The sequence below is a fragment of the Tursiops truncatus genome, chromosome 1, assembly GCF_011762595.2.
Source record: "Tursiops truncatus isolate mTurTru1 chromosome 1, mTurTru1.mat.Y, whole genome shotgun sequence".
Classification (NCBI taxonomy): Eukaryota; Metazoa; Chordata; class Mammalia; order Artiodactyla; family Delphinidae; genus Tursiops; species Tursiops truncatus.
Window position 1 is genome coordinate 130,749,117 of NC_047034.1, and position 23,637 is coordinate 130,772,753.

The following is a 23,637-nucleotide window of genomic DNA, read 5'->3' on the forward strand; positions in this document are numbered from 1 at the left end:
AAATTTTATCAGGTGGGTTGTATGTGGGGAGTAGGGATGTAATATGGTGTTAGAACAGTTTCATAGTATTTTGTTTGGGAGTTTTGCAACTGTTTTCATGGGTGAGATTGAATTACAAGTATTTTCTTATAGCCCCCATTAGGTTTTGGTATCCCAACCTTGAAAAATGAGTTTGAAACTCTTCTCAGGAATAGTTTTTTTTTCCCCCTATACCCTGGAATAGTTTATATACTCTGGAATAGTTGTGTTACAAAGGGATTATCTGTCCTTAGAATGTTTAGTAGAATTTGCATGTTTATGTTTTCTTTGTGGGTAGATTTGTGATTTGACTGATTTGATGGTTTTAGCATTATTCATATTTTTGTTTAATAAATTTTATTCATATTTGTTGCTTAATGTTTTTGGTAATTGATGTAGAAAAGTAGAATTTCATATTTATTTGCATTAAATTGTACATAATATCCTCTGTGCCTTTATAAACTTATGCTGTATTTGAATTTATGTCCCATTTTTTATTTCTAGAAGAGGATACTTGGCCTTTTCTCATTTATTCTTGCCAGAGCTTAGTCTATTTTTTTAGATTTTTCTGACAACCAACTTTTGCATTTTTTAGTATAGAGCTATCATACTTTAAAATTTTATGCCCTTCCTTATACTTTGAGTTTATTCTGTTCTTTTTAAGTTGCTTGTTAGCTCTTCAGTTTTAGTCTTCTTTCCTTAATATAAGCATTTAAGGCTATATGTTTTCCTCTAAGTATCACTCTAGCTGCATTCTACAAGTATTGATATGTATACTTTTTTTAAAACACACTTTTTCCATTTATCTATTGGAGTCCAGATATTTTTTCTTAAATATCTGAATAAGTTGGATAAAAGATATTATCAGATCTATTCAGTTGTTAAGAAACATTTATTTGAATAAAGGCAAACCACTGTACGAGATGCCATTGTTGCTACATAAATGAGTACGGTTACATCCCTTAAAGAACTTTTAGTCTAGTGGTGATATGTGGGGGAAAAAAGGGTGTCAGATTTAATATTAAAGTATATATAATTTTCAACTGTGAAAACTGGAAGCGGATGTTAGATTTTAAAGAAACTCTGTTGATCATCTGTTCCCTGCTTTAAACCTAATTGCAAGAGAGGATGTTTTACATACAACCGAAAAACTCAATGTCCTTGTCATGGTGAATATATATATATATATATATATATATGTATATATATGCCTGCCCTGAAAGTATGCCACAAGAACTCTTTTGATAACACACTGTTTTTCTTAGGTGTGAGGATGCCTTAAGAAAAAATAAGAGCTTAATTGGGCCAGATCAAAAGGAGTATCAAAGGGAACTGGAGAGAAACTATCATCGCCTTAAAGAGGCCCTACAGCCTCTGATAAACAGAAAGATCCCTCAGTTATACAAGGCAGTATTACCTGTTACCTGCCACAGGTATGCTTATTTTTTCTATTACTTTGGATATCTTCAGAAAAATGAAATCTGCTTTAACTATTTAAAAGTGAATTTATTTAACTTTTTTTTTTGAATTTATTTAACTTTTATTAAATGGTTTCAAATATTGTCTCCTGAAACCTAACAAGTTCAACTTATGTAAGCCTTTCATCATCTATACCTGAATCAGCCTACAAGATAAAAGTCAGTTCTTTCTGTAATAAAGAGAATAATAAAGTTGTTTTAAGAACTCATACTAACCAGGAAACCACACATAAGTCTGGCCTCCTAGAACTGTTCCTTTTAATGTCCTGTCACACTTTCTGGTATTTCTATGAGAGAATTTGCTAGAATATACTTGAAGCCAGGTATTCATTTCCTTTATCCCTGACAGTAAATAGTATAGAGTATGTTCTTCTAGATTTGTATTAAAACAGATAACCCCACTGAGTATCAAGACGACTTCACTATTTTTCTTCACTTTCTAATTGTGACAAATAAAATTAGAAGTGGAAGTAACCTGGAATTTTCTACAACTGACCATAATTCTACTTGAGCAGATAATTTAATCTTAGATTTCTCCTCTGTAAAATAATACCTTGAAGAGGTTGTTGTGGAAATTAAATGGCATGTGAAGTTCCAAGGACAGTGCTTATCCAGTGCTTATCCTTTTAACCCCTGAATTCCAGACAGGGCATGTAAACTGCCTTCTTTGCATTTTGAAATCCAAATGTACATACATCTATTGAATTGTTGTGGCACCAGTATTTTACCACACTTTTCTTTGAATTATGGCAGTGAAGCTATTAAATTGTACTTACCTGATCAATTAATATTTGGAAGGTCTTTGAAGTTCCTTATATAAATGGAATGTAAATGCAAAGTATAATATACTACAGAAGAAAGTTTAACTGGCTATTTGATCAAATGAGAATATTCCCTGTTCTTCAGTGATCTAATATTTGTGTACTTCTAGGCCTCTGAAAATGTATACCAAGTGCCTGCTTGGTATGTCTTGTCCCCTACAGGGAGCATGTAGACAGACCATCTACAGGAACAGGAGACGAGGAGGCCTGTTTTAGATCCTTTCTCTGGCAGAATATATTATATTTTGCTTCCACCATCCTTACAGTGATGCAAGACACCCTGGGTGGTTTCCTCTTGAAATTCTTGATGGGAAGCAACTCTAGTTCCCTCCACTTTGGGCTTCCCTTTCAATCTTTTTGGAATTTCTTACTTCTTGCTGCTCTACCCACCTCCGCCAGTCTTACAGTCATTGGTCAGAGGTCCTGGGATGGGGTGCTGGGTCCCTGGAGTAGTCAGGAAGTCTCCTAATGGTAGTCTCACTTCCATCAAATCTCTCCAGCTCCTTTCAATGGACAATATTGTTCCTATCTGAAGGAAGCTTTCCATTACACCATTACCCTGAGTTTTGCCTTCCTCTCTGATGGTTATTCCTCCAAGCTTTAGTTCTTAATATTTGCAGGCAGTTGTTTGAAATTTAGAAAATCCTTTTTCTTGATGAACACTCTTTTAAGACTGCTATTTTCCAAGAAAAAACCAAGCTTCAGGATTCAAAGCTGAACATGATCTCTTTGTACCTGTCCTCTCCTTTCCTGGAGATTGGAAACCTTAAGAGACTCTTCACGTTAATGGCAGGAAAGATAAGCAAAACAAACCAGCTTAAGGAAAAAGGAAAATACATTAAGAAGTATTGAAGAATTATCCTCTTCAGTCTTAATTTCTTCAGCACTTAGAAAATAAAATTCCCATAGAACTTGAACTTTTTATTTTGCTGATTTACAAAATCCGGAATATTATTTTGCAGAAAGCTTAGGAAGTTTTAAGATGGTGGTTCTCACGGTATAATCTGGGACCCATGCAACGGGTCCCTCAGACCTTTTCAGGAGGTTCCTGAGTCAAAACAAATTTTCATATTAATGCCAAATATTTTTTTCATGCTCATTCTCTCATGAGAGTACAGTGGACTTTCCCAGAGACTACGTGCCATGTAAAAGATTGAATGCAGAAGCAGATATTAAGAATCTAGGGGCTTCCCTGGTGGCGCAGTGGTTGAGAGTCCGCCTGCCGATGCAGGGGACACGGGTTCGTGCCCCGGTCCGGGAAGATCCCACATGCCGCGGAGCGGCTGGGCCCGTGAACTCTGGCCACTGGGCCTGCGCGTCCGGTGCCTGTGCTCTGCAACGGGAGAGGCCCGCGTACCAGAAAAAAAAAAAAAAAAAGAATTTAGGCTTTTTAAGCCAGATGTTAAATATGTAAGAATGCCACTCTTCTAAAACTGTTGCAAATTACTTTTAATAAACAGTGCTGTTTACAGTAACATGTGACGGGTTATTTTATAAAATAATTTTAAATGTTCTTAGTTTTAATTTCTAATATGGTAAATATCAATATATAATCCATAAACAAAAGCTTCCTTGGGGGGGTCCTCAATTTTTAAGAGTGTATAAAGGACCTAAATCCCCAAAAATTGAGAACCACTGATTTAAGACTTAGAATTTAATATTTTAAGTAAAACACTTGCATTTTGCCTTTTAATAACCCCAAGTAAATCTTTTCCTTAACTCTCTCCCATTATCCCTTAGTTCTTGTTTAATCATAATATCTAATATATATTTTGGACAAATGAATAAATGATCAATGGACTTGGATAGAGTGGTTACTATAATATACTTCTAATCTATAGAGAACTCTACAAGTTAGAACATATAAGGCAGAGTGTGTAGGATAAGCATGTAACTTGAAGTGTTAAAAGAGCTTTGGTGGCAAAAAAGTTTTAAAGTCAATAAGCTTTTGGTGGCAAAACTTTGAGATAATTGGCAGAAAGAAAGCATGTAAACATATTTTACAGGATTATATAAAAATTGTTTACTTATAACTATATCCTTTCATTTTCTCTCCAGGGATTCCTTCAGTCGAATGAGCCTGCGCAAAATGGATCTCTAATATAAATGCACTTGTTTTATTCATTTGAAAAAAGCCATGTATTCAACATTGAGTGTGAAAAGAATTTAAGAACTTTTGAAAAAGACTTGGGACTTAATTCTGGAAATTATAGCATTAATTTACTCATGGAAGAATGCAGTGGCCAAACAATATCAAATGGTGATCGCTGAAGTTTGAATCATGGCTGTGGTTTCTAATGTTCTGGTAATATGCTGTTATCTTTTTTAAGACATTTTAATGACTCAAAGGTACACTTACATTTACCATTATTTATACCATAGCTAATGTTAAATTTATTTACTTTAAGTTTGTATTTTTTAATTTATATTACCATTTATAGATTCGTTTTGGAACCATTTTAAATGTAGTAATTCTTATTTTAAAGGTACTATTAAATATGTGAATGTTTACACTAATTTTACTGAGACTAAAAAAAATTTTTTTACTGACAAAAGCAGAGAATAAGTTAGTTGATTCAAGAAACAGTTCCAAAAATAGCAAAATGAAAATCATAATTGACACTTTATGGGCCCAGATAATAGCCCCAAAATTAAATAAATGAATAAATTAATGGGTAGAAATAAATTATTGATAACTGGTTTGTAAAGTCTTAAAACTGGTTTCTAAGGTATTTTCCATTTAGGCACACAAAAAAGGGATTTAGAATTGCAGAAGAAACTTTACCTGATAACTTCTATCTATAAATAACGATTACATACTGGGATAGCTAATACCAGTGACAGTAGTTTGACTCTCAGCCTTATTATAGTAATGATAGTAGTATAAGCAGACCCGTAGCAACTGAAATGAATGATTCCTGTTTTAAATTAAACAAGACAGTCACTTCATCAGTTTTTAGTATTCTAAACTGGTAAATTAGAAATCTGCTTTAAACTTATCTTACATCCCCATAAAAATAACAGAGAGCTGGTGTTTGATTTTAATCTACCAGCTGAATAAGGTATAGTTATTTTTTGATACTTGTATAGATTTTACAAAGTGTATGTATAAAAGGTAAAATTAGCTGTTAATTAAGAGCTAATTAATTTAAAATTGTAACTTTATGATATGAAAGACTAATGCAGGTTTTTTTCCAACATATATTTCAATTATTTGGCAAGTTTTTCCAAGGAAGTGCATATTAATCATTTCTGGAAGTGTTTGAACATTTTTTCTTTGTGCAGTATTGTAACTTATAGAAAGGTATCACTTGTAATCTACCCCTTTGATCTACTGATCACTTACATGAATCACTTAAGAACTGATCGAATATGGTACCTTCATTCTCCTGAGACCGTAGATGTGACGGCTAATATTCCCCGCTCCAGCCTACCTTTACAACAGGCAGTATTATCTCAGATTCCTCTTATCTACATCAATTCAAAGACCGAATCACAGAAAGGTTTTTCAGGTGAGTCTACAGGTGGACCACAACAGGTGAACTAGGAGTCAGAAAAGCATAACCTCAAAAATATATATTTGGGAACAGAGGATCCAGATGGTCAGTAAGGAAAGGCAGAGTCAAGAACGGAAACTCTTTAAAGCAAACAGAAAAGAAAAGGTAACTTATTTACATACTCTCTCCCTCTTTAGGGTGGGGGTGGGGGGAAGAATATTAAGTAATTCCTAGGTAATTTCTCATAAAGTTACACCTGTGTAAGAGTTTGGATTGTCACCTATCTCAGGGACAATATCAAGAACTTTTTTATATAATTACGATTTAATTATCAGACTAATTGTCTGACGTGAAATCAGAAGAGGATTCCTCTCTTAAAACACTGGTGTAACTGAACATTTCCTTCCTAACTTACCGTGTTCTTCAATTTTCTTAAAACAAACTTTCTCATATCAGAAATCTACACTAGTTCTTAACTAGTATAGCTCTGGGCTGTCTCTTGAGTGTTACAGAAGCCCTAGTTCTATCCTAGAACTTCTCCATCAGAAGCTTATGAGTAGTGTTCAAGGCTGTTTCATTTTAAAAGTTCTGTTAGTGACTCCTACTCCCTCAGCTGCTTATGGTTAGTGTTCAGGGCTGTTCCTTTTTAAAAGTTCCATTAGTGATCCTGAACATAGAAAGTGGCAAGGACTGTGACTTTTTACATCACACCATCTTGTGAAAGAATGTGTAAGACATTAACTGTGTAGTTTATTAGTTGACAGGTACTCTTTCTTATTTGTTGAAGTAGTGTATAACAGTGTTATTCCAAGAGTTACCTATTCTTTGGAATTATATTTCATATTCTTAATATCAAGAATGTCCTTTAACAAGTCATAATCGATCATTTACCAATTTAATATATTTAAAGTGAAAATATGACCAAGTTTTTTGTGTGCCCAAAGCCTCACCTTAAGTTCTCCAGTTTTGGATTCCATAGTTATATGTCTAAAGGGTATCTAGGTATGACAATTTAGATGGACTAAGCACAATTTCTCCTATTTGAAATACAATTTCTTCACCTCCAAATGTCAGAAAGTATTATTAAAGGTAATTATGCATGTTTATTCTCTTCTATGTATATATATGTGTGTATAGTATGTGTATATACACACACTTTTTTAAAAGAGAATCCAGCTATATTTATGGTAAAAAATATGCAAGTAAAAAAATCCTCAAGCATTTGTATACACAGTTGTTAAGCAGTTTAAATTTTATTGACCTCCTGGTTTTTTTAAAAAAGTTAAATTTAAGGTCACACCTCTAAGTTCGATGCATTATATACAGATCGTGCAGAGTATGACTATGAAGAGATACAAATTAGTCCACACTGAAAAAGATTTACTAGGGTACAGAATCATTTTCATAAATACATATAAAATTCTTGTGAAGACAGAAGAGGACTGACTCTTCAGGTTTTCTGAGACGCTTTTCAAAGTGATTGAAGGCACAAAATGTGCACTATTGTGAATACATACACGTGCCTCTAATACAGCCCATCCAAGATCTGGCTTTATGACTTACAAAACTAAATGTACTGAAATGAGATTCTGCTTCTTAGCTGAAAAACCACAGAACCTATAAACATCATGTAGATAAGTACTCCAAAATATGGAGATACAAATACAAGCACTTTATTTGAAAAAGCAAACACAAAAGATAGGTGTAAATTCAAAGTGTTTAAATGCTTCCATTTTGAATAATTCAGTTAAGAACCTATACAAGTTTGTTCCCAGAAGCTAATGCATCAATCACTAGTCTCCACTAAGGAAAATGAATTCTAAAAATTAACATGGATTTCAATAACTCAAATTTTTACTATTTATATAAAAACCCAGAGAAACCAATAATATCCAGTAGCTTCAAAAGATAAGCTAAAAACTTTTTGATGTAATCAATTTACCAATGTTTGTCCAGGTCTGTTTAATATATACACAAGGAAAATACACTCACTCTATAATTTCTTATAAAATAGCAAGTAAGGAGTAGATGTAGGAGATGTAGAAGGGGAAAGAGAATTTAAAAAGTCCTTCTCTTCAGTAACTTTCACTTCAGAATCATCAAAAAGCAACCACTTCCCCTCATACTCCTTTAAGCTTTGCACTACATATGAAATTTTGTTTTCAAAACCACTCATGTTAATGCCTGTTTGGTCATTGGATTCCTTGTTTCTATCAGATTCATGGGTCCCATTAGTATTGTTAGTCTCAGAATTTCTATTTTCAGCAAATGCTGTACTGGCAACTTTATCAGGATTAGATGCTTTGTTGTATAACTCATAATCTGCTTTACTCTTTTGTCCTCCAAGAAGTCCAATAGCTTCTACATTTTTTTTGTTCAAAACTTTACTTGGCTGGGTATTTCCACTGACTCTAATCGACACTTCTTCATCGTCATAGTTTTCGACCACACCCCTTGCTTCCTCCTCATTCAATGGTTCTGGCTTACCTATATCACACATTTGGTCGATCACAAAATTTTCCTTATCTAGTTCTAAACTGTTAAGGTCAGTGACTTTAACAGAAGCAGTATAATGCCCACTACTAATTGTAATGCCACTATGCATCACAACTGCAAATAATCCATAGCTGTCGTTGGTTGGCTTTGTGCTCCATTCTTCTAGTGACAGTTTAAGAGGTGTCAGTAAAGGAGTGTTGATCTTGGAAAGTCCACCACCATAACAATCAAACCTTTGGAAGGGGGGAAAAAAAAGGTTTTCTGGGATTCCACTTCATATATATTCAGTTTTACCCCCAATGTGAAACCAAGTAAGTCTGAATGAACCCTTAATATTTACTGCTCATATGAATAAAACACAAAGTAAAAAACAAGACCCCAATTTTGTATAATACTTACACAAAGAATACTGAAATAAGTACTAATATTCAGGTGCTTCTGTGAAGGATATATGGCACTTCCCCCCTTAATTTTCTTTATTTTCCTAATTTTGTGCAATAAGAAAATAAATGGCATTAAAAAAAAACACTGATCTTCAAAATCCTTTTCCTTTATACTTAGTAAGTCATTTTAATGTGAAGTCTGTCTCTACAACCAAGATTTGGGGACAAAAAATAAAATTGTACTGTAGCAAAGGAAAAAGCCATTGAAAGAAAGGACCCTGTCATCTTCTGGCATAAGAAAATGTGTGGAGAGCTACTGGTAAGCTCTCGTGGTAATTTCAAACAACTGATTAATATAGAAAGGAATAAAATCTACAATGACATGTATACATGTCAGAAAAAGTCAGACTATCTAAAATGTAACTGGCATTTTAATATTTATTATTGCTTTCAGATATTTAAATTTTCAACTACAGAAGAATCTCTCAAATTGTTCAGACTAGTTTTATTTCCTGGCTTACTTACCTTAAAACTAAAATAATTTTGCTTTTTTGCTCACCTCAAAAAAATGTTGATGTATGTATGAAATTTGTTCCCTGCTTTAATCAATTAATTAAAATAATCAAATAAGGAATGAAAATGAAAAATGTGTGAACAAATCATATGCATTCATACCAGAAGGATTTAAACTTGATGCGTTTTTACAGGGAAACTTAAGAAAACAATAAACTTTTCTAAGGCAATATTTGTAAATTACTTCATTTCAGTAGTTTCTATTACACTATTGTACTGTTTCCTTACTATCGTAGCATTTTGAACAAAACTTTAGAATACTCACTCCAAGCCACTAGCAGCAAAGCACTTCAAATGAATAGTTATAACTTCAGGCATTTTGTCAAACAAAAGACTTCGTTCAGCTTCAGTATAATGATGGCAATTTTCACAGAAATATTTATCTTCTCCTACAATCCTCTCCACTGAAGCAAACTGTGAAATTGCCCATCTCAGGGTCTTCATTTCTGTTTTTGGTTCTGGAGAAACTACACAAGAGAATCCTGTCACTCACAAGTGAAAAATCTCTCAGAAATTAAAAACTTAAGCCACAAATTTTTATGTTCAGAATTAGCATACAATTTTAATTGACTAATCCTCCCCAAATAATAACTAAAGAGATTTCTTTTTTTTAGTTTCACAAACTTGTAAGTTCATCGACAGTGCACATACCTCTAAATATTTATATCTGGTCAGCCAAAAAATATTGAGGTCACGGACAGCAAAATCAATATAAGCCCTACCCTCTGACTCCATGTGAGAAAGACTTTATATTTAATAGTCAATTTACATTATCTGAACAAGTAAACCAGTCTCATGATCACTTCCCATGGCATTATTACACTTTTTGTGGTTCATACAAGAAAAAACACTGGCTCAAATATGGTGTTAACAAAAATATCCTCAGTAGCTCTGAGATTCAGGTACCCAAAAATTAACTTGGTAAAGCATTTCATTTTCCCATTATAACATACTCTACACATCAAAATAAAGATGCCAGGGCTTCCCTGGTGGCGCAGTGGTTCAGAGTCCGCCTGCCGATGCTGGGGACATGGGTTCGTGCTCCAGTCCAGGAGGATCCCACATGCCGCGGAGCGGCTGGGCCCGTGAGCCATGGCCGCTGAGCCTGCGTGTCCGGAGCCTGTGCTCCGCAAAGGGAGTGGCCACAACAGTGAGAGGCCCACGTACCGCAAAAAAAATTAAAAGTAAAAAAATAACGATGCCAGAATTTTCCAAATGCTAATAACTATTGACAAGTGTAGCTATACAGGCAGAAAGATTTTATTATACCAAAGACATAAAAGTTTTTTCTTAATAACTATACAAGCTACTTATTAGACTCTGTTTTGTTGAGGAAAACTCTAATTATTCCATAGTCCATGCAAGCCTCCAATTTTGCTTACTTTCAGAACTCTCCTCTACTTTGGAAAGCTCATCTTCTTGCACTGGTACACTGATGTCTTGAAAATCTTCTCTTCTTTCTGTTAAACTTTCACATTCTAAGCAACGAGTCCTTAATACCAGCTGACCTTGAAATAATTTCTCCACTAGCTCAAAACCAATTTGCTCTGCACCTAAAACAAAAAGAGGAAAACACAAATCTATACAGACGAATTTTTCAGTACAGCCCAAATAACCATTATTCCATTTAAAGTATATCATGGCTAAAAGGCTGATTTTCATATCTCAAACTTGTTTATTGGCATTAAGAGGTGACTTATTCATGAAATATAAACTCCCTGTAAAGATAATTTTGAATATTAATTACTGTTATCTCTAAAAAAAAGACAGTTTCAACACATGTGTGTCTTCTTAACTCCCTTCCTAAAGATACCCCAAAGGATGAAATTTAGTCATGTAAGTTCTACAAATTTTCCCTGAGATCTGTGTGAACCTAAGCAGAAATCCAGTATGGTATAACTATTTAGCAAATGCAATTTTTCATGAGTTTATGTCAAATACTGTATATATAAAGGGGTAAAATATTCTCTTGCCATTAAGATGAACTCTCCTAGTTTATAAACATAAATTACTATTACCTTAAAATTAGTGAGATTTATACACACAAAAAATACATGTAAGTGTAGTACTTGAAACGCCAGTTCACATTGTGTTAAATTTCTCTTAAAACTTTAGCCAGATAGTATACTGTATATGGATCTAAGAAGAGAAAATTCAATTCTGCAGCTGTTAATCCTACCTATCAATGTCCAAGAATAAATTATACTGACCTTTGTTTATGGGCTTAACTTCATTAGCAGGCATAACATTATTCCCTGGAGATTCAAGTCCACAACCATTAGCTGTATTATCATTCTCATACTTCCCCAAGTCCTCTTCAAGATTATATTCATTTTCTTTACATTGTCCTTTGGATTCTTGGTTTGTTGTTATTTTACCCAGACTACAGAATTTAGAAATAATGCTGGGTTGCTTAGCTGCAGACTTTAACCAGTTTATTTTAACTCTTGATTTCTTTTGTGAGGGTCTTGCACTCTCATTTTCAGAAATGTACTTGGGGATTATTTTAGCAGGAATATCTAATGAATCAACTGTAGCTTTTCTTTTTGATCTGGTTTGTCTCTGGTTTTCTTCCAAAGACTGGTGTTCCTTAGAGACTTTAACTTTTTTCTTCATGTTACCAAATTCAGTGTCACTTTTTCTTTTCCCATTTACTTTTGGCAATTTTTCTTTATAGTCTTCACAATGCCTCATACTGTCCATCTCCATGCTGTTATTACCACTCATTTCCTCTTTCTGATGTTTTTCTTCTACCTTAGTAGATAACTCTGCCACATTTTTTACTTCTTTTTTTAGGAGTTGGCATGTTTCTTGAATGTTTCCCAAAATACACTGTAATACTTCCTGTGCATCATGCTGTAGATATCCTTCATACATAGGGTTGAGTTCCCTATAAATAAAAATTTCCATTTCATCTATTCCAGTTTTGAAGATATAATACCAAAACAAAAACCACCTCTCCATACAGAAATGAATTCATTTATGGGGATATCATAAATTATTTGAAAGTCCAAAAACATTTAATTCAGCTACTAATTTGAAACTCCTTACCTAAACGTGTAACTAAAAACAAACTTAACCTGATTTTCATTATCATAAATACTCTGATCTTATAAATATTATTGTTAATAGCTAATACGTATACAGTATTTACTGTGTACCATGCTTTATGCAAAATGCCATATATATATAATTTTTTTTTGGCCTTGCCACATGGCATGTGGGATCTTACTTCTCCGACCAGGGATCGAAGCCCAGCCCTCAACAGTGAAAGCACAGAGTCTTAACCACTGGACTACCAGGGAATTCCCTCAAAATACTTCTTATATTATTTGTATAATTCTCACAATAACCTTATGAGGTAAGTACCATATCACCACTATTTACAGATAACTTGCTCAAGGTCACAGAGATGCAGAAGTCAGGATTCAAACCTGCTCCTAGACACCACGCTACACTGCCTCTTAACAAATGTATGGCAATGTGTTACATCTAGGTCTATTCCTAACCTAAACGATTAAATAATTTTTTAAAGACTTAAACCCTGTAGTATTTTGGATAAGGCTATTCTGTATATAGGATAAAGTTTCATTTTTTAAGATAATACTACAAAGAAATCTAATCCAGTTAACTAATATGTCTCTTCTAAGTACATACAACAAAAATAGAATACTTGGAATTTACAGTTCTTTTATATAACGTATTTTGAATATAGACCTATAATTCCTATCTGAAATCCTTAGGACCAAATGTGTTTGGTAATTCAGGAATTTTCAGATTAAAAAAGAATCTGGCACATAGGTAAAATATGTATCACCAACATATTAGGGGCAGTATCCCATAATTACACACATTACTACTTCTACAGAAAAGAGTATGAATATTCACATTGCAGATAAATATGAATAAAGACTATCAACAGCCTCACACAAATTCAGATTTAATGAATTTAGTACCAACTGTGAGAAGAAATTTCCAGTCTTTGGAGCCTCTGGGATATTAAGCACTGTAGATCTGTAGTGTCTATTTTCCTTGGCCTTTATTCCCCCCATTTGTTCACATGTCACTCTCCTCCAAGGAGAGAATGAGCTAAACTGGAATCCTAAAATTATATAATAGACTATACCTGAGTGTGTTAAGTAGTCGCCTTGGCTGAGTAGCAAGTTCATCAGTATATTTCTCTGGATTTAAGAGAAAACTAGCCTGAAGCTGTTCGACTGAAATGATCAAGGACTGTAAGCTGCATATTAGTTCATAACTTGCTGAAGAATCTTCTTTGCAACTTCCCTGTCAAGAAACACATGAACGTTTTAATTTTTGAACAAATTAAGTACCTTCCCCCTTCTTTTTCTCACTAGACAACACTAGCTTTTCTAAATCTAATTTCTAACACTAATTTTCTGGAGGTATACAAAATAAACTTAAAAAAATTTTAAGCATATTTTTGGTTACTTTCTATTATGTGGGTTATAATGGTTTTCTAATTACATAAGTCAAAGGTTTCTTTAAATTTATTTAAATAGTAAAAGTGAGTCAACTTGAAAACAGCAGATAAATAACGGGGTAAAAGGGTACGATATGTTGTGACAGTGGTGTGTGTGACAATGTTTACTGGTAAACAGTAAATTAGAGGACTGGAGAAAACACTATAAAAGGGGGTAATCAAGTTAGCTACTTACCCCACAAGAATGAAAAATAATTGCCAATGAAAAATTTAATTCTCAGATGTAATTTGTTAAGAGAAATAATCTTTGTCATTCTCCTCCCAAATCCTCTCTGTATTTATTACTTTTTCATTTCTAAGCAAGTGAATTTCCATTAATTTTATTTTTTACCTTATCTTTTGGACTGGCTTCATCTTTTAGGGCTTCTTTCTTCCTTGAAATAATATTAAATAAGTGCTTCACTCCAGATTTAAAACCAGGACAAAAATATAATACCTATAAAGTGAGATTGTCTTAAGTATTTACTGAACAAACAATATACCTAAAATCATTAAAACACTATCATGCTTTTTGTAGAGTATATTCATATGTGCATTACTTAAAATTCTGAGATTAAGATGTGTGTCAAAAATTGTTCTCTATTTCATTACAGTAGCCTGCTATCTTCCCTCAGTGCAACAAAGCACTGAGCCTGATCAGATACAACACAAAACAGATATAGTTCCAAGGGTTACAATACATATCACCGTAGAATCAGGAATCGGACAGAAAAACTTAAAGTTTGGTATCTTCAATTTAATCAACATCTACTCAATTTTGCTATCCCAATTTTATTTAATATATCATTTTCTCTTATCTCAACGGAAATTTGTAATGTGCAATTTAGAATCATGATTATTTTACTCCATTCTGGTTTATTTACAAAGACAAAGACAGTATTATGGACAATTGAAATCCTCCAATAACCTGAATTCTCAGAAAATATTAAGTGTTACATCATTCTTTGCCTACTGAAGTTTTATTATATAGAAAAATTGTCAACTTACCTGAAGTATACTATTAAGATAACAAGTATTGCCGAGATTATTCAGTCCCACAAACGGTAACAAGTTTTCTCTCTTCTCACAGTTGACAGGTGAGGACTGTGCTGCAGGAACAACTTGATCACTATTAAGTACAAAAAAGAGAAAGGGATAAGGAAGTAGAATTCAAGTGGAAATATTACTTCCCTAGATTTAGTCTTTTCCCAAAAGTTGTATGATCCGAAAAGTATATGGATTTTATTCAGATGGCATTTTAAGACAATTAATCTGTACAGGTGCAAAAACTGCTATACACCCAGAATAAAAGTTTTACAAGCACTTTAAAAATATTACACTCAACAAGCTTCAAAACAATTCCATTAAAGGACTGTTAATCCCATTTTACAGAGCAGAAAGTTGCAGAATTGGTACTATGATTTGTTAAGCCAACAGGACATTTTAATCAAGTAGTTTAACTCTGAATAGAAACCTGGGAATAATCTGAATATGACAATATTTGGGAGAGGCTGCACTATCTAAGTCAGATTCTGTTCACAAAAGATTAAGAGGAAACAGAGTCTATGAAGATACTTATACAGCTGCTCCTCACTTAAACATGAATTGTTCAAGTTTATAACTCTTTTACCTCAGTTTAACAAACAGTCCTCACAGCATTTTTATTTATTTTACAGCTGCTAGCTATAACTCTAATACCTCAAGGTATTTATAGGCAGGAATGCTGGTAAGCAAAAGGTTCTCACACAATCTCCTAAACTGATTATTAGTAAATATTAGGAAATTATACAGGGGAGCAAATCTACATTAGTCATATAGCAGAGTGCCTATGTGCTGAATACGGAGCAAGTATAGACTCCAACTAAAGCAACTATTGGTGGAGTAAAGCATTCCATTTTGTTCTGATTTCTTTTCAGTCACTGAAGGATTTATTTGTATCAAAAGCATTTCTTATTTTTAAGTTTATTTTAAATAATAATTTGCAATTGTACACCAACAGGTTTGAGAATTCATATACTAGGTATGACTACAAAGACAAAGTTTATGTCAGGTAACTGTCCCCCATGAATTTCTTTACCCTTACATGAAGTGTGTTGCACTAAAATCAAATTTAAATTGAAAAATAATTTTAGTCAATTAGTATTTCTCGAAGTTAGCCTAATCGGCTGAGCACAATTTAAATGAGTTATAATGTGAACTGTGATGTGATCCCTGTGGGGAACCACCAGTTTTATCCTGTTTCTACTATTACACACTGCTAGACTTGTCTCCCTAATGTGTGCTTTTTTATCTCCCGCTATGGACTATGAGGTCAGAATGACTGCAGATATCAATCCAAGTTCACTGCTTTTTCACTGATGCGGAATCTTAAAAAGTACAGAAATATACTGAAAATAACATACATTTCAGATCCTCTATATTCAGAAGTTTTTTCTTCATTTTCTTGAGAGTCTGTGAAATCCAAGGCTCTCTTGGTTTCCTTTTTCTGAAAAAACTTCAAGGAAAGTCTGTTTTTTTTTGATGGACTACCTCTTGAAAGCCCATTACTTTCACTAGGTATGACACCGGGCATTTTCTCTTCAAATCCCAAGGAGTTGACAAGAATTAATTTATACAGGGACCTTGTAATCACCAATCATATCTGTTAATCAGAGAAAAGATTATTAGTTTTCAGTTATCGGCTGTAGGCAATAAAATTATCATTTCTGAAAACAAATTTACCAAGGAATGGTATTAATTAGAACTTTGTATTTGAAAATCTAATGCCTGCCAATAACAGGCAGTCAATGTTTTATTGCTTATATGAAGGAGTTGCCATTTGTCCTTAACTTTCTCAAACAACAAAAAAAAAGACACTGAACTTTTACTAGCCTGCTATTAGATTAAGGGTCACATCACAAAATACCCCATTTTAGTAGTAGACCCCATTTTACTGGTAGTAGTAGTAGTAATGGTAAAGTAGTATCAAGGGGTAAAAACTTTATTATTAGTTCATTCAGGAAACACTGAGCAACTATCATCTCTAATTCTGAAGTACAAGGTGGGAAACAGAGGGATGAATGGGAAATCCAAGGAGTGCTAGAAGTGACTGAGTTCTCCTTCCAATGTCTTTTCTAGTTATACAAAATAAAGTCTATTTAAAGTATAATCTGCATACAAGGAAAGGCCTAGATCTAGTGTTAAGTTTACACCTAAAAACTTGTGTGAAAAGTAATAAGCTATACGCAAAGTTGGGATAATGGTGTAAAAAATTGCTGCACTTTGTGTATATCAAATTCTTATGCACTAGAAACCAAAATATACTGACTTTCCAAACTTCTTTTAACTATATAATTTTTTAAGATACTGCTTTAAGTAGGAAAGAAGAAAAGTTTGCCTTGTGCAAACTTTCTTCCCTGTTTTAAAATAAAACTTTTGGACTAAAAAAAAAAATGGCTCTATCTGTGGTAGTTATTTTACACTTTAGTCCTATTTTTCATTAGGAAGATATTACTATCTGACTCGAGTATTACCAGAAAATCACCTAAGAGTCCAAAAACTCAGCAATGACTTTAAAATAGAATATAGGTAGAGACTAACAGGACGAACTAAATTTCATCCTTAAGCATAAGCGAAAACCTGGCTGCCTCTGAACTGGGAATTCACAACACTGACAGACACGGCAGTGAAACCACCTTTTTGAGACAACTCAGGAATAACTAGAAAGCCGACCAATTTCCCCATCCCCCCTCCAACTCAATTTACTCTCCTGACCACTAATGCTACTGATGAAATGCTATCACGAATGATAAACCAGCCTGCACTGAAGTGTCAGCGATCTCTAGGCATTAGCGATTTTTGTAAAAGGTTTTTCCTTGGGAGCCAATTCTAATAAATGATGGAAACTGGATTCTCTAACAGAGTAACCGGACTTAAATAAATATATAAAAAAAAACAATGACCAAGCAGCTGAAATAACATTATCAATCCTAATCAATAAACCACCCCTCCGGGCTCCTCAAAGCAATGATTAAACATTAACATTACCTAGAATATAACATTTTACCAGGTGCCGTATCTTCTGCTATACCATTTCTTGCTCCTGGCTGTCCTTATCATTGGGGGTTGTTACATCAAAAATGTTTCTCCCGTAACTCTAAATCAAGTTTCGCAGAAAAAACAATAGAACATTAAATGTTCTTGACAAATGACAGTGTGAACACTAAGTCTCATTAGTTTCAAGTTTTTTCCTCTGTAAGATGGGACGACTCAATCCCAACTTCACGAAAAATGTAAAACAAGAATAATATCCTCGACAAAGGTTTAAGACACGTGCCGTTCTAAATACTTGTAGAAAAAGTAAGTTAAACTGCTCGGTAAAATTTAGCAATCACCGACACAGAACAACGTGAGCGCAAACATTTCTTCTCCTTATCCCGCAAACTCTAGGAACGAAAAAGAAAGTGAGAAGATGACGGGACGGTGATGATGCCCGTGCCCGTCAAACGCGGCACCGGCCGGGCGGGCGGCGTCTTTAAGCAGAACCACAGATCTCGGAGTTGGCCTATTTACTCCCAGCCCGCACCTGCCTTGAGTCCCCAGCGGCGGCGGGAGGGGGCGCCGCCCGCTGCGCGGACGTCTTGGCTGGCAGCTGGGCGGGGGCGCAGCACCGAGGGAGCCGGGGTCCTCCCCGCGGCCCCCTCGGACTCCTGCCGAACTTGCCGCGGCGCCCAGACACCGGCCCCTCCTCCACGGGCCCTCCTTACCTGGTCATGGCCCAGAGCGAGGTCCGCGGCGGTGACGCCGACGAGTCTAACCGGGCTGAGGGCGGGTACGACAGGTGAGCCCCTGCCCCGAGCCTGCGGGGGCCCACGACCCACGGAAAAGCTGGCCGGATCGCCCTCCCCGCAGGGGAGTGACCATTCGCTCTCAAGAGCGGGAACCCGGGCTGCCGCTCGGTCCTGCCTGGCGCCGGCACCGACTACATCCCCGAAGCGGCGCCCAACCGCGCCCGCCCCCGTCCCCGCCCCGGGACGGCAAGGAGCGCCAGAAGCGGCTCCGCTCGCCCGGCACCCGAACCGCTGGGGTCTTTCTCACTCCACCGCCGACGGGAACTTGGCGCGTTTTCCTCAGTCTCAGGACCCTTGTGTTTTAGCCTCCGCCCGCGCCAGCGCTGCGATTGGAGGTGGCGTCCTACGAAAGTGCCGGTTCTAGTCTCCAGGCTGCAGAGACGCGAAAGGCTAGAGCCACCTCACGACCGCCACTAGCCCTCCTGGCACGCACGGGCTCCGGAACCAGCCGGAACGGTAGTTGCCCCAAGCTGGTAACGGATTCTGCAATTTCAAACAGCGCAGGCAGCGTCACGGGCAGCTCACGCGGGTCCTCGCTGAGGGCGCGCGCTAGAAGCTAGAGGCCTGGCTGGCGGGCTCGAGCCTCGCATCCTTTTTTTTTTTAACCATTCGTGCGCGAGAGTTGAGGAGGTAGCGTATGGGTCGGGAGACGGGACAGAGAGATGGGACGGGCTTCTTGCTCGGGAAGTTACCGCCAGGTGCTCAAATCCACCAATCCGTGATGAACAATCCCCAATCCTGCCCCCCGCAGCCCAGGAGGAGCCAATCAGAAGTACCTAGACAAAAAAACCCACCTGAAAGGCAGTCCAGCCAATACCAAAAAGAAGAGAGGACGGCTCCAGCCAATCATTGTTGGACATACAGAGTGTTCCTCAGGCGCGTTTCCCCTCTTTCCGCTCTCATTGGCGCTCGAGTGCGCGCTTTCGCTGCCGACTGTTAAGTCTCGCTCTGCGTTTTGTGAATCCTCGAAGGTAGGACGCCAGCGAGGGTGCGGTTTCCGGAGCGAGGCCTTCACAATAAGTCCCGCCCCCGTTTCATGCGTACACACTCGGGCGGGGTTACCCGGGAGTTAGTTTCGGAAAATGGCAGACCGCTTTGCTTGCTCCTCTGCGCTTGAGCTTTCTGTACCGAATCGCAGCCTCAGCCCCCAGGCCATCCAGTAAAAAGAAGCACCGCCATAGATAACAGTCAACTCTCAACCGAATGCTGCGGAGCTGAGGCTCCCTCCTCAGCCCCTCCACGCCTCATTTTCTCGCGTTTACCCCTTCCCCTTCCCGACCGGACAAGGAAATGAAAGAGCATTCTTGGCCCAGCTCTGGCTGGGGGAGCTGCAAGGGGTTCCTGTATGAGCCCTTGCTAACGGGCTCAAAAACGGCGAGGCAGGCCTCACCTGGTTTCTGCTTCCGTCTGTTGTATACCTACCTCGGTGAGGTGACCTCACAAAGCATAGGTGGCAGTGAAGCACGATAAGTTCAGTCCAAATTCATTTAACCAAGCGTGTTTTGAGGTGCCTAGTGTGTGCCAGGCATTCCCTGCTCCATAGCGGCTTGACATGAGTGACAGGGAGAGGAAATAAGGAGTATGCTCTTTTAGGTACGTAGTCTTGACATTTGAGTAGAGAGCTGAATGAAAGTGCAGCCAGCCTTGGAGGAATCAGGAAGAACGGTCCAGACAGGGAGAAGAGCAAAAGCTACCGAAGTCCTCAAGGTTCACGTGTTTGGTGTTCTGGGAGGAAGCAAGGAGCCAGGGTGCTTAGACCACAGTGAGTATAGGTGTGATGATTGTGGGAAATGAGATTAGTAACATGGTTGGGGCTCTGATTAAACAGGGTAAGGAGATGGGAGTCATTTGATGGTTTTGAGCTGGGGAGTGGCGTAATTTGTAAAGCGGCTGCTTGTGGTGGTAGACTGTTGACCTTCAAAAGTGCAAGCTGTAAGATCTCCTAGGAGGCTATTCCAGCAGCCCAGGGAATAAATTAGGGTGGCCTGGAATAAGGTGGTAGCAGTGGAAATGTTGAGAACGGGTAGGATTCAGGATGTATTTTGAAGTAAGGCCAACAGGATCTGCTGATAGGGAAAAAAGAGACAAAAAAAGACAAGGATTTTTTTTTTTTTTTTTAACCAAAGCAGTTGGATAGTGGTTTGTCCTCATTACATTGAGGTAATGATGGGCTTGGTGGGAGGGGCCATTGTTCTTAGACGTGAAGCTTGAGATGCATATTTCACATGCAAATAGAGATACTGAGCCAATAGATTTAAAGTTTGGAGGTCAGTAGAGAATTGAGATCAGGAGATATAATTTGAGTCACCAAATGGTATTTAGATACACAAGACTTTAAGCAATCACCTAGAATGATATTTATCCTAAAAAAATCTGCAGGGCGTTGATGACCTCTACCCTTGCCAAGCCAGGAATTCTAAACCCAGAAAACTGCTCCTTAATCTACCCATTTTAGAATCAATATCCATCCCAAATGCTCATTTTAATAGAAACTTGTAAAGCTCCTGATGACATATTTAAGATCATTTAAAAAGCAAAATGAAGTAACTAGTATTCAAGCAACCAAAATGGAGCCAGGTGGCCATTGTGTATGTTGTTTCAGACATGTTCCTGCATCACAGAGAACTTGAATTTTCTGAACTGTAGCAAACTCAAGGACACCACATGTTTTCAAAATAATATCTGCTAGCAGTTGCTAGCTGCTACCTTATGGTCTCAAGTTCTCCCCTAAGCAATCCTTGCTTAACAAGCACCCTTCTTGCCACCTCAACCAATTGGTAGCCCTGGTGGCAGCTGCTATGCTCAGATGTGGCATATTTGCTAGGGTAGACTAATACAGCCCCAGGTATTTGGTACACATCATTGATTTAGTGAATGCATTCTGTTCCAATCATAAGATCAGAAACAGTTGGCATTCCCATGAAACAGACAGAAGTGTACATTTACAGTTTAGCCCAAGGCTATGTTAACATTCCTGCCCTCTGTCATAAAATAGTCTGGAGAGATCTGGACCTTCTGGACATCCTTCAGAACTTCACATTAATCTATTACATCAATGACATCCTGCTGATTGGGCAGGTTGAGCAAAATATGTTATAACTGTATCAGGATAAAAGGACTAAGAGTGTACATGTGCGGTGGAAGTGCAGAGGAGTGTGCTAAATCCTTACCTTCCGATTGGGAACTCAATAGATGATGGCTAACCGAAATATCAAGAAGTAGAAATATGAACATGTTATCTAGACAGGTGGAGGTAAATACCAAAGAATGAGCTAAAAATTGAAAGTGGCTGCCTTGAGGGAACGGGAAGTCTTGTTGAAACTAGTTAACTCTTCAAATCATGTACAACTTTGAAAAGAGCAAAAAACTTAAATTTTTTTAAAAAGCGTGGTAAATGAACTGTTTTCTGATTTCATCCCCTGGGAAAGGTCAGAGCAAACAGGCTCAACAGGAGTGCATTATGTGGGTTTGGGTTGACAATTCTTGCAGCCCTCACCTTCCGGGTACAAGGTAAAGGAAGCCTCAGTATGTGAATCCTTGGCCTTTATCCAGCATCTTTAGTAATCGCAAAAAGCAATCAACCTCAAAACAGCTGGTAAACCTCCATCCAGTAGTTAAATTTAAATTTAAAATACTCCCTCAAGTTAAAGTCTATTTAAAAGGTAAAATCCACTTGGCTTCAGAATTTTAAATCCTCTTCCACAACCTAAAGCCCCAGGGTCAGGTGGGAGGTCCTCCCATACCTATGAAAGGAATGCCTTGCCCCACTTCCTTAATGTTTGGTAGTAATTTAGTAGATGAATGTCCGGTAAGTGGGTGGGTGCTGAGGAGGTGGCAGGAAGATTCATGAGCCTATTTATATTTCACGGGAAGAGAGTCTTGTCTTTCTCATGCCACTAAGATTCTCTTATCTTTTGTATGTTTAACCCAGCCTGTAAAAAGCCCTACATGTAAACTTCAACAACAACATTTTTCCTTCTCTGAATAAGATTTACTTGAATAAAGTACTAAGTATTTGAAGGGAAAATAAGTTCTAATTTTTTTCTTTTGAGTATAATTATGGACACATGGCTTTTTACAGTCTTTTATTAAATTAAGCATAATTTTTATTTCCTTTTTGAAGCAAACCTGTCACATTTTTAACCTATGTGGACTCTTTTTAAACTGACTTCCAGGTCCTCTCAACATTTCCAAAATCATCCTTACCTCCTGGAAAATTCCAGGTCCCTCTTTAAAAATATTTTCTAACTAACTTGAATATACCGTATAATATATTGTTTTACCACAATATTATTAAAGGTTTATAAGCTTTGATTTTTTAAAAAAACATTATTATGTCCTAAACCATTCACCATACATTATTTTACCATTTCATTTCCGGCTTTGAAAAGAGTCCATGTATTTTTCAATCAGACAAGAATACAGGTGGTTCTAACGTGGAGAATGTATGATAACTGTGATGTAGTTTCCCCTTCTTTCAAACCAGCTAATTTGGAGTTAGATTTTAAACAGCCCTTGGTATGGCACCACCCCAAAACTTGGTGGCCTAAAATAACAACTTATTTCTCACCATTTTATGGCTTGGACACTGGCTCTCCTGCTGGGTTTTCTTGGTGGCTGCACTCAGCTGATCAGTCGACTGGGGGCTGGGCCCAGCGGGCCCCGTGGGCCGCCCACTCCCTGTGGTCGCTTCTCCTCAAAGAGGCTGCATGGGGCTTCCCCGTTAGGCGTCTACAGCGGCGTTCCAAGAGGGCAGGACCCAGTGTGCAAGCCTGTTAACAAGCCTCTGCCTGTATTACTGCATTACACTCCCTTTGACCAAAGCAAATCCCAAGACCAAGCCCAAAGTCAGTGTAGGGCAGGTCTTCACAAGGGCATGGATATGGGTGGGGAGCCTGAATCTTTGGGGTCATTAATGTTACAGTCTACTCCACTCTTCTGTGAATATTATCTTAAAGTGTAAATCCTACTTCTCATGGGTGTATCAGACAGACGACCTAATATTGACACAGAGTTTTATGTTAGATTTGGTCTAAATGTCCCCTTAACTATAGGTGGT

The 23,637-nt window shown here is 37.1% G+C and overlaps 2 protein-coding genes across 8 annotated transcripts in view; one reads left to right on the forward strand and one right to left on the reverse strand.

Annotated features, from left to right (window-relative positions):
• The window catches only part of DOCK7 (dedicator of cytokinesis 7), a 212,703-nt gene extending 207,869 nt beyond the window's left edge, over positions 1 to 4,834 (forward strand). For all 6 annotated transcript variants that reach the window (XM_073788983.1, XM_073788985.1, XM_073788992.1 and 3 more), the window contains 2 exons: positions 1,284 to 1,451; positions 4,376 to 4,834. In XM_073788983.1, the coding sequence (XP_073645084.1) occupies positions 1,284 to 1,451; positions 4,376 to 4,418 (211 nt within the window). In that variant the 3' untranslated portion in view covers positions 4,419 to 4,834. The remainder of the gene's footprint in view (positions 1 to 1,283; positions 1,452 to 4,375) is intronic.
• Positions 4,835 to 7,048: 2,214 nt separating this feature from the next.
• USP1 (ubiquitin specific peptidase 1) lies at positions 7,049 to 18,635 on the reverse strand. 2 transcript variants are annotated; one of them, XM_033865607.2, is made up of 10 exons: positions 18,495 to 18,635; positions 17,776 to 17,884; positions 16,152 to 16,390; positions 14,758 to 14,878; positions 14,102 to 14,206; positions 13,393 to 13,553; positions 11,477 to 12,156; positions 10,649 to 10,819; positions 9,532 to 9,733; positions 7,049 to 8,543 (listed from the first exon to the last, which is right to left on the reverse strand). In XM_033865607.2, exons 3-10 carry the CDS (start codon positions 16,319 to 16,321, stop codon positions 7,808 to 7,810), a joined length of 2,346 nt encoding a protein of 781 aa, XP_033721498.1. In that variant the 5' UTR covers positions 16,322 to 16,390; positions 17,776 to 17,884; positions 18,495 to 18,635; the 3' UTR covers positions 7,049 to 7,807. The 2 variants fall into 2 exon arrangements, with proteins under 2 accessions (XP_033721498.1, XP_033721499.1); XM_033865608.2 differs by lacking the exon at positions 17,776 to 17,884 and having other exon boundaries at positions 18,495 to 18,634.
• Between the last annotated feature and the right edge of the window lie 5,002 nt (positions 18,636 to 23,637).

Excerpts from the sequence above, each read along its gene's own strand:
- USP1 (XM_033865607.2), bottom strand. The coding sequence starts at position 16,321 with ATGCCCGGTGTCATACCTAGTGAAAGTAATGGGCTTTCAAGAGGTAGT. Across the intron at positions 14,879-16,151 it reads GAATATAGAGGATCTGAAAT|TGATCAAGTTGTTCCTGCAG; the intron begins GTATGTTATTTT and ends TGTACTTAATAG. Across the intron at positions 14,207-14,757 it reads ATCTTAATAGTATACTTCAG|GTATTATATTTTTGTCCTGG; the intron begins GTAAGTTGACAA and ends CTCACTTTATAG.